Source organism: Mus caroli, chromosome X (assembly GCF_900094665.2).
Source record: "Mus caroli chromosome X, CAROLI_EIJ_v1.1, whole genome shotgun sequence".
NCBI lineage: Eukaryota > Metazoa > Chordata > Mammalia > Rodentia > Muridae > Mus > Mus caroli.
In genome coordinates this window covers 55,406,145-55,417,076 of record NC_034589.1, presented here as the reverse complement: position 1 = coordinate 55,417,076, position 10,932 = coordinate 55,406,145, and the positions used below count along the sequence as shown (strand labels likewise).

General features: G+C 40.5%; 1 protein-coding gene across 1 annotated transcript in view; it reads right to left on the bottom strand.

The window, feature by feature from the left end:
• Positions 1 to 592: 592 nt before the first annotated feature.
• F9 (coagulation factor IX) overlaps positions 593 to 10,932 on the bottom strand; it is a 31,226-nt gene continuing 20,886 nt past the window's right edge. Inside the window, exons 7-8 of the mRNA XM_021153368.1 lie at positions 1,938 to 2,052; positions 593 to 1,593 (exon numbers count right to left, since the gene is read on the bottom strand). Coding sequence (XP_021009027.1) covers positions 1,046 to 1,593; positions 1,938 to 2,052 — 663 coding nt within the window. The 3' untranslated portion in view covers positions 593 to 1,045. The remainder of the gene's footprint in view (positions 1,594 to 1,937; positions 2,053 to 10,932) is intronic.

Here is a 10,932-nt window from a genome sequence, read left to right as displayed (position 1 = left end):
ATATGTATATATATATTACCAATATGATTAAATTAATAATTTCTTTCTCTTCTCTTCTCTTCTCTTCTCTTCTCTTCTCTTCTCTTCTCTTCTCTTCTCTTCTCTTCTCTTCTCTTCTCTTCCCTTCTCTTCTCTCTCTCTCTCTCTCCCCCTTCCCCTCTTCCCCTCTCTCTCTCCCTCCCCCTCTCCCTCTCTCTGTCTCTACTACCCCTTCAACTCCTCACCCCATGCCCTGAATAAACTCTGTTCTATACTATACCATCAAGTAGCTGGTCCCTCAGGAAAAGATGCCCCAGCAGGGGTCCACAGAGGCACCCCCTTCCCCCACACCANCTCTCTCTCTCTCTCTCTCTCTCTCTCTCTCTCTCTCTCTCTCTCTCTCTCTTTCTCTCTCCCTCCTCCTCCCCCTCCCCCCCTCTCTTTTCTTTCAAGACCTGGTTTCTCTGTGTACCTAGGCTGTCCGGGAACTCATATAGCTTCCTCCTTCAGTGGTGATGGAGAAAGGGAAGGTGAGAATGATGAAGAGGTCAGTGATTTGTGGATTGGGAGTTGAAAAAGATACAAGATTCAGAAAAATCAGGAGAGGAAGTCATGCTTTTGATGAGTTTTAATTTGTCCACTGCTCTTGTATTCCTCTGGCCATAAATGGGTTAAAGATTCTGGATAGAAAACTAATAAAATTGAGAGTAGCAAGGAAGAGCTAAAACATGAATTGCTGCCAAGGAGGGAGAATTGGGTACATCTCTTTATCAAGAACCATCGCGCCTTATGGGCACCACGGAAAGCTTTACTTTCTAATTTTAACAGGGGCTGGGCTTACAGAAATGGTGAATCTCTTACTAAACTATTTCTTTAGTGATTATATTTGCTAACCTACTTACTCTAGAACAATATAGATCCTAGATGGGCTTGTCTCATGCACAGAGAAAAATCAGTATTTGTAGAACTTATATATTTAAATTTAACAAAACGTAGAAAGACTAGTCTGTAAAGGGCATCACCCATTTTCAATTCTACTGAATTGTCTTTGGAAATAGGTTTTTCATTAAGTTAGTTTTGTTTTTTCCTTAATCCAGTTGACGTACCGGGAAACCTTAGTATATATTCCATATTTGCCTTTCATTGCACATTCTTCACCCCAGCTAATAATGCCAGTTAAGAAACTTGTCCCTTCTACTTCAGTAACATGGGGTCCCCCACTATCTCCTTCACACGAATCTTTGCCTCCTTCACGGTAGCCTGCACAGAACATGTTGTTATAGATAGTGAATGTTGTGGACCTAAGGCATGTGGCTCGGTCCACCAGTGGAACTTTAAGGTACTGAAGAATGGAAGCCTGTCTTCCTTTGTTGAAGACTTTTCCCCAGCCACTCACATAGCCAGAACCAAACTTGAGGAAGATATTTGTATATTCCCTATTGGCAACACAGATAGGTGTTACATAGCTGTTTAGTATTAAAGGTTTATCCAGTTCCAGCAAGGCAATGTCATGACTATACTTATTAATAGTTGCATTGTACTGGTGATGAGGGATAGTTCGAATCACATTTCTCCTTTGTTCTGTGTCTTCCTTCTTATCAATGTTATATTCACCTGTTGAAAACAAATCTCATAGTTTATAGTCCTTCACATAAATGCATTCCCCATGGTCCCCAGTCTGGTTGGCTTCACTGATCATTAGCAACTAAGGTTTAATGATGTAATATAGTGGGTGGGGAAGTTGGTAATCAATAAATCATTTTACTATGCAGAGAGTGCTTTATGGGTTCACAAAAAAGAATTATGGGGCTTGGAAGGTGGAATAAGTTATGGTTTGGAATTATGGCCCCTCTCCCATTTGCCCAGTTTACTCAGTAACAACCCCATTGGACATTTGTTCATATGATATGTCCATCATGCACTAATGTTGCTAAGGATTATCTATTTTGTTTACTTACCAGCAACAACCTCAATTTTATCACCAGGTTTAAGGCAGTGGGCAGCAGTTACAATCCATTTTTCATTAATGATGGCACCTCCACAGAATGCCTCAATTTCACCATTTAAAATGACCTGTGGAAATAAAGTTAAGAAGATCATGACATATGATATTTGATCCAGAGAAAATGGATCTATATTCCACTTGCAGGGGTGTGGAAAAGTTGACTTCTAGGTGCTGGGCAGAAATAAAGTATTTCTGGACAGTGTCAGATTTGCAGATGAATTAGTATTCCTAGAGCACAAACTGGACTGTTGTTTCTGTAATGATCTTGAAGTGAATGCAGAATGAGAGGTGGTATGATGGGGATGGTTCTCCGGGTGAGGTGAATCTGAGGAGTGCTATTTTCTGGTGTGTGATGTGGGGTCCTTGAGTTCCTTTCCCATGCTATCTACAGAGTCTGCTGACACAAGTTATTGAGGGAGCTACAGTGGATATGAGAGAAAATACTAACTACCAAGGATGAATAATTACTATAAAGTCTCTGGCCCTGTATGACAACATCTCTTTGCTACTTGTCACTTGAAAGAGAAAAATGACCAGTTTGTTTTTCAGGAGCTGTTTCAAGCACTATCAAAATTAGAATATTATGAAATGAGACCTAAGGACTCCACAGGACCTGTGTTTATTAGTCACCTATGAGCTGATCATCAGTAGGATCCACACATCCCTTCCATCTCCCCTCACCTCTGACTGGAAGGGTAAGCTATCCTTGCTCTAAAAAGGCTGCTTTGCTGCACTAGATTTTTACACAGTGTGGACAGGAGTGTTTAAAGTGTGACATTGAACATGGACGTTATAGTTAAGAGGATAACTTATTCTTTCTTGTCTATATTTACATCATAATCAAAGAGGATCATCAACATTTTTACTAAATCAACCTAAGAGAATTCCAGATTTGATATAAATGAAGATCTTGCGAATACATTTTCAGAGATAAAGCTGAAAACTGTGTCTGCAACTCCTTCCATGGATATTTTATTCCATATTCTAGGGAGGAATGAAATATCCACACATTGGTCTTCCTTCTTGATTGGAGCTAAGACGAAAGGATGGATCATACAGAGATTGCCCCACCCGGGGGTCCATCCCATAATCAGCCACCAAACGCAGACACTATTGCATATGCCAGCAAGATTTTGCTGAAGGGACCCTGATATAGCTGTCTCCTGTGAGGCTTTTCCAGTGCCTGGCAAATACAGAAGTGGATGCTCACAGTCATCTCTAGGATGGAACACAGGGCCCCCAATATAGGAACTAGAGAAAGTACCCAAGAGCTGAAGGGGTCTGCAACCCTATAGGTGGAACAACAATATGAACTAACCAGTACCCCCAGAGCTCGTGTGTCTAGCTGCATATGTAGCATAAGATGGACTAGTCGGCCATCATTGGGAAGAGAGGCCCCTTGGTATTGCAAACTTTATATGCCCCAGTACAGGGGAATGCCAGAGCCAAGAAGTGGGAGTGGGTGGGTAGGGGAACAGAGCGGGGAGAGAGTATAGGGGACTTTTGGTATATCATTTAAAATGGAAATGAAGAAACTATCTAATAAAAAAAAGTGAGAAAAAAAAAACAGAAAAAAAAAAGCTGAAAATTGTGGACACTAGAGGGCACACTCAGCATTCAGTAAACTGAGCAGTAGCCTGCCAGCTGCTGAGCTGATGCCCTTTTGCCTAAGTTATAAACAACCTGTTCCTAAGCAAGACAAAGAGGGCTGTTGGTCCCTTTGAGTGTGGGGCACAAATGGTCCTTTTGAAGGTTGCTCTGGGCCTGAATTCAACTTACTGATCAGCTACTGTGTCCTGGACACTGAAATACTAGCTTTGTAAATAGAATCCTAAGGGACTCACCCAATGGTTACGGGTCTCTTGCCTTCTTTCCCACACTTAATCTCTCTCACTCTTTATAGCTATTGGTTTATATTTCAAAAGTGGCAAAAATACAGAAAAACCTAATTATATAGCTAACAACCTAGATGATTTGGTGCTAATAATTGTACTACTTATACACATTTGGTACTCAAAACACAAAACATGTATAGAATCTTACTTTATCCTTCCACAGATGAGCAAATTAAGGTTTAAAGAGACATACCCACTCATGCTACTGAGATGGCAGAGAAAGTTAAAGTACTTACTACCAAGCCTGATGACATTAGTTTAATCCCTGGGACTCATATAGAAGAAAGAGAGAACTGATTCTTGCAATTTGGTCTCTAACCTCCACATGTGTGTTGTGGCATATGGATACACACACACACACACACACACACACACACACACACACACATACACACACACACACACACACTCACTCACACACACACACACAGTCTTCCTGGCTCCAGTATTTATGCTCCTGAGCATTCAGAATTTCTTAGAGATTGCCTGAGAAACAACTGTGGTAGAATGGTCTGAGTTTCTTATAAAAACAGATTTGTGGGTTCATAGAGACTTGATGAGAATATTTTGTGGGTAGAGAAAAATGAAATTCCAAAATATTTTTATAGTTCTCACAATTATGTTTGAGAAGTGTTACATGGCTAGTGAATCCAAATTCTCATGGCTGGGTAATCTTTATGTTTTAAAAATGTTCACTCTGGATGAAAACATAATTCATAGGTTCAATGGGAAATAATAATACATGAGGCCCGTTGTTCTAAAACCAAGATATAAGTGGTATTGACGATACTGAAAGAGAAAATACTCCCCTTTTTTCTAGGGCAGCTTTCAAGTCCCATCATTCTAAACTCATTTAAATGCTATACTCCTTCCTGCATGGGGATGTTTGCTGGCTGCAAGCCTTCACATGTGTCCAGGGGCTATAGTGTGCAGCTCAGCACACATAGTCTTGAAAGGATACCGATAGCTCCAGACACACCTCCCTATATACCTTGCACCATTCCTAACAGGGGAGGGTTCATCACTCTTTCCGTGGTGGAATACCACAGCCACCAAGGCAGAAAGGTGTTTCTAAAACAAATGCACTTCTTTGGGAGCATGTGTGGGACCTGGAGTCTTCACTTTCTGCATGCTCAGAAGGAACAATTCTCTTGGTTCAGAGATGCTATGTGATTATGCATGTTACGTACCACATGATACGAGTATGGGTACTTGACCTCAATCTTTCCTCTGCCTGTGCCAACCCTGGAGGAAGGGAGAGCAGCAATGGCATTTGTGTTGGAGTGATGAGAGGGAGTTTTCCCGAGTAACATGGATAGGGAGATGGCAGTGGTCACTGGACAAGTGTGTGGGAAGTGGTAGTTGTTACAAAGTATCATGGGTAGGGGAGTCAAAAGTGACAAAAAATGTGACTATAGTAATCTAAGGTTCTATGTCTTCAGCACATGTTCTATTGTCTCATTAGACTTCCATTACAGAATACAAGTACAAAATACTTAATATTTGATATGGTATCCTTCTCCTTCTCAGTATACAGCACTGTACAAGTGTACTGGTCAAAAGATGAAGTGCCTCATCCTGATGCCAAATAATTTTTATCAAGTGAATTTGGGTAACATGATTCTAATACTACATGGTTCACTATCCTATAATCCAACACACCTGTCTCTGGAAGTAAAATTAACATGTTGCAGTAGAATATTCATTTTTCTTTTGGGTACTGTTATGGCAATACTGAACAGCTCCCAGCTTAGTGTGTTAGTTTAGGTCAACCTGAATGGTATCCACCGCCCTTGGGCACATAGACGGTAATGTATTGTACATGACTCTGCCAAAGGTTTGCTGCTTGGAGATGCTACTGCTTTCCAGTAGATGACTGTGTCCTTTTAAGCCTGACGAGCACTCTTTGCCAATCCCTAATTGACGTTAGAAATTTTAGCAAACACCTTTGCCAAGAAACAAGGACTAAGATATATTTGCAATTAAAATATTACAAATGCGTGGTTTTGGAATGCTTGCTTGGCCATCTCAGGATCATAGCTATTTAAATATTAGTTACTTGGAAGATGAGCCATCTGCCCGGAAAGGACAAATTCTTATAAGACTTCAGAGAATGATGGGGAAAATAGGAAAGGATATGTTCTGGGCACAACATCCAAGTTCTGATCTGTCAAATATTTTCATAGAGACAGTCTAGTAGGAGCTTGCTTCTGTCTAGCACCCTCACCTCAGACACACCTCTATACACTGAGAAAATACATACAATCTGTATTTCTGCTCTTCATGGCAATGGCAGCCCATGACAATGGCTTTTGTCTCATTGTTCTTGCTTTTTACTTTAAGTCTAGCCTAGCCTTTCCTGTGAGTTCCCTAAAACCTCTGTTCTCCATGGCCATCTATTTCAGCTATCTAACAACACCATTCATTCTATACTTTCTGTTATACAAACTAAGGTGCATGGTGTACTATTTGATAGACCCACAAATTTTGCTTGCCAAATTCATGGCAGTAGGTTATTTTGTTGAGCACAGAAGGAATACTCACTTTGCTTTCTAATGGTTAACTATAACCAACAAATAAACTAGACATTGATATATACTTCATCAAGCAATCCTGCAAGTTAATAGTCTAAATGTTTTGTTCAAACTGGCTTTGTAGATGAGATTACACTTGCCATTTTTCATAAGCTTGTCTCTTTTAAGGAAGACATTTTTTGTTTTGCTTTTGAGACATGGTCTCACTATGTAGCCCAGATTTCCTGGAACTCTGTAGACCTGGCTGGCCTTGAACTCACAGAGATCCACCTGGTTTTTCTCCTGAATGGTAAGATAAAAGATGTGCACACCACCACACATAGATAAGTAAAACATTTTTGTAGAATTATGACAGTCATAGAAAAGAAAATATCTCTGGCTCATTCATACTTGAAGGCTACTGTCTATTGTGGAGTAGATCTGTCAGATGCAGCATAAGCAAAGAGCTCAGGTGACCTCAACGATGGCTTGGGGACCAAGCCGAGGAAAGTAGGGAATAGGGAAAAGGAAGGTGTTTAAGGAGGATATTTGTGCTAAGACTACAAAAATGATAAAACCACCTCTTTGAAAAAGATCAGGTATTTGTATAGTCTCCACAGATATTAGCAGAAATTAAAAAAAAAAAAGGTTTACACATGCTCAAGCTATCTTTAGATTGTCTGTGACTATGGAAGAAAGACTATATTAAGTCTTAAGACAGGAGCTGTGTTGTTTATTCAAACCTCTACTTTGGAGTTGTTGAGGAAAGTGATGATCCAGTAATATAGGCGGTACAGTTTGGGTTTCCCTCCCTCTAATGTTCTAAAGCTTTTAGTCCTTCCTATATAGCTGTTTTAGCTTTCTCAGTCAGCTAGTTTCTAAAAAAAACAAGTTTCTGTTAATGTGTGGTATACTTGACTCTCTGGCTACCCATCCAACCCTGAAGTGTTCCTTCAGTATCTCTGCCTCTTTTCCAAGAAGGTCCGATCTCACTGTGGGAGAACCTGAAAGAAACATCTCTGCTGCCTGGCTTGCACCTTTGGCCTGGATTGAGGGGTTGAGGGGAAGAGTTTGAGCCTGAACTGGGTAGCAGTGCAGCTCAGAAGCCTTAGAGTTCCTAGAAAGTGATCCTGACAGTCTGTTTAGACAGGCCACTTAGTCCCTGGCAACTAGCCAGGCAAAAGAAGTGGAAGCCCTGGAATGGTGTGAGAAAAGAGAGGGACAGTAGCCAGGCTCTGGAAATCCTCTAACCTGTGTCCATCGGTTTCTCACCTGATGGATGAACATTCTCTGACTCTCAGGCTATACTTGCTACTCTAGGGGTCAGAAGAGCTCTGCCAGTTGACAATGCCAAAACATTTGCTCAAACAAGGCTCTTGTAAAAGCTGACCAGCCTAGCAACTGAGTCAGCGACTCAAAAAAGGATTCTTAATTGAGACCAGACTATCTACCTACAGCTTTTACCTGTAAACTGACAAAGAAACAGATATCTTTCTATTCCCCATCCCCTTGGCAAGATGTGGATAGCTCATTTAAACTTGTGTTTATGTGTGTGTGTGTGTGTGTGTGTGTGTGTGTGTGTGTGCGTGGATGTTGAGACTTTAACTCAAGGTTACACTGATGTTACGAAAGCACTCTACTACTGAAATACCACCAGCACCACCAAAACCCTTTAACAGACTAAACATGTCTAGTTCATTCAAACTGTTGGTGATTCCTGATGAAAGAAAATTCTTTGTTCTTTGTGGGATTTCTTTACTCCTGCGTGCTCACTTTGTCCCTTACTCCAACTGACTTCCCTAACAAAAGAATCAAGTCCGAATGGAAAGGCCTTTGGGCAACATCAGCAACTCGAGTCACTTTTCTAGGTGACAGTTGAGAATGGTAGTTCATATTGCAGAACTAGAGATGTAGTATGGAGATCATTGAAGACGCCAGCTCTCACTTTCTCACAATGCCTTGGCCACAGCAGCTGGGTGCAGTCTTGTCTGTAATTAAATCTAGTTATCCTGGAGAGATGGCCCTGGCACTCTTATCGAGGACATGTTTTGTTTCTAGCATCTACATCTTGGCTCACAACAACCTGCATCTCCAGCTCTAGGGGAACTGGATGTCTCTGGGAACCAGGCACAGATGTAGTACACAGACATATGTTCAGGCAAAATATTTATACACATAGAATAAATAAGCTAATTAAAAACTATAGTACTCTCTTGTGACAGATTATCCAATGTGGCAGAGTTGATCATTTCCCAAGTGAGAAGAGGCTGTGGTTGCTTTCACTTCCTGTTTCTTCTTTGTCTAAGAAACCAGGAGAGGGGAGTAACATTTGAAATAGTGTAACCACCACCTAGTAGTCTCTTCTAGATTTACTAAAATTTCTTTAAGAAATTATTTCTATAGGTATTTGCTAAGCATCTGCTCTAAGGAGAGTGGATGGAAAATACAGATTATGTGACAAAACTGAGACTATGTCCCCCATTTTAGTTCTGGTTTAACTGTTTTTTTTTTTTCTATTTTGTTTAATGAGGGACAATGCTAACACCACATCTTGGGATTAAAAAAAAGCATCCTATCTTATTTAAAGAGGAAATGATGTTGTTAGTCAATAAGTCTCTGGACAAATTGCTTTATGCCCCTACAGGATCAAAGTTATAGGATTTGGGGGCAGGGTTAGGGACACTGTGGTGGTTGAAATGAAAGATATCTTCCCCATAGGCTAGGGCATTTGACCACTTCGTTCCCAAGTGGCACTGTTTGGGGAGCTGGGGCACCTTGCTGGTGGGTGTGCTTTGAGAATCCATCACCTCACTCTACTTCTTGTTTTCTGGCTCTGTCTCATATTTCTGGTTCAAGATGTGATCTCTCAGCTTCCAGTTCCTGCTGCCATGCCTCCACAGTGTGATAGACTCTGTCCCTTTGGAATTACAAGTCAAAGTAAGTTCTCCCTTCCTTAAGTCGCCTTTGGTTATGGTGTTTTGTCACAGCAACAGAAAGATAACTAATGCAAACCACCTTATACATGTATATTAGGGATATAAGGAACAAAAATACATGAGAATATAAAAAAAACAAAAAACAAAAAAAAATAGAGTTAACTATACTGATGTCAAATAGAATGAAAACATTACTGTGTCATTACCCAAGAGAGATTGTTTAAAGAAAGGTCACTGAAGATGGTTAGTTTGACTAAGAATAGTGAAGAACAATAAAGCTGTGAGAGCAAAGGAAAGGATGGTGCGGGATAAGGGAAGTAGCTCTGGTAAGGTGCCCTTAAGGAGGGCTAGAGGATATATAAATGTATATACAGTGTATATTATTGCCTACATGTTTAGTGTCTATATGACTTTCCTCTATCCCTAAATATATGTTTGACATCTGTCATCTAGTATATTATAAAACGGCAGAGTAGCAGACATTTTGAAGAATTCTTGATAGACCCATAGCTAGTATACATAGCTAGTTTCAGAAATTTCTAGTGCTGTTAAATGTGAAATTTAGATGCAAACATCTACCTGACCTCCTTAAATTGTAGCTAATTTGATGATTGCAGTGTCATTTAAGCTATCAGAAGTTCATACTTTATTAGAGAAGTTATTGTCGTGTGACGAATCATTGAAATCACTACTAAATTATAATTATGACCCAAGGAGTTTTAAGCTAGAGTAAACCATGATATGTACTATCTAACAGAAATACACGTAATGATGGAAATTTTCTCTTAATACCTGCCTTGTCCAGTAAAATAGTGACCAACTACATGTGGCCATGATTCCCTAAAAGTGTGGCAAAAGTGACAAAGGAACTGAAAAAATTTTAATGTTTTTAACTAGTTAAGTAAAGTAGCCACATGTACTGACCCTCCAATTTTATGTAAGGTCTAGACTGGCTCCTTTCATTGAGGTAGGAGGTGGCCTGCCTCTCCTCCCTGATGGAATCACTTGGGCTTTGGTTAAATATATAGTTAAGGCCTGGGTTTTGCTCCTAATCTAACTCTTAGTTTAAAGCAATATGCACAGGTAATACTGTCTATGCAGTTTCTGTGGTGAACACACTTGGAGGACAGCATAGATTGACTCCATTATTTGACATTTTGGAGACAGGTTTCTGTGTGCTTCCTTTAGGACAGTGGGTTTCTAAACTACAGTATCAGAATGATCTGCAGGGCTTCCTTGAACCCAGATTGCAGGGCTTCACTCTCTAGTCGTTCAAATCCAGGGAGATTGAGGTGGAGTGTGAGACTGTGTACCTAACAAATTCCTAGTGATCTGGACTTACTGTCAGACTTGGAGAAATGTGGCAGTAGGTCAGAGCCCATGTGCTTATTCTAAGAAATAAGTTTTGCCTTAATTCTTTCCACATATGTCCCTTTTCATTATCCCTATCAGTTAGTCAGTCTGTGCCTAGAGATCATCTGACTCATTGGTTTTCCTAGGGCCTGAGGGTATGCAGGAGTCCCAATGTGTGTGTGTGTGTGTGTGTGTGTGTGTGTGTGAGAGAGAGAGAGAGAGAGAGAGAGAGAGAGAGAGAGAGAGAGAGA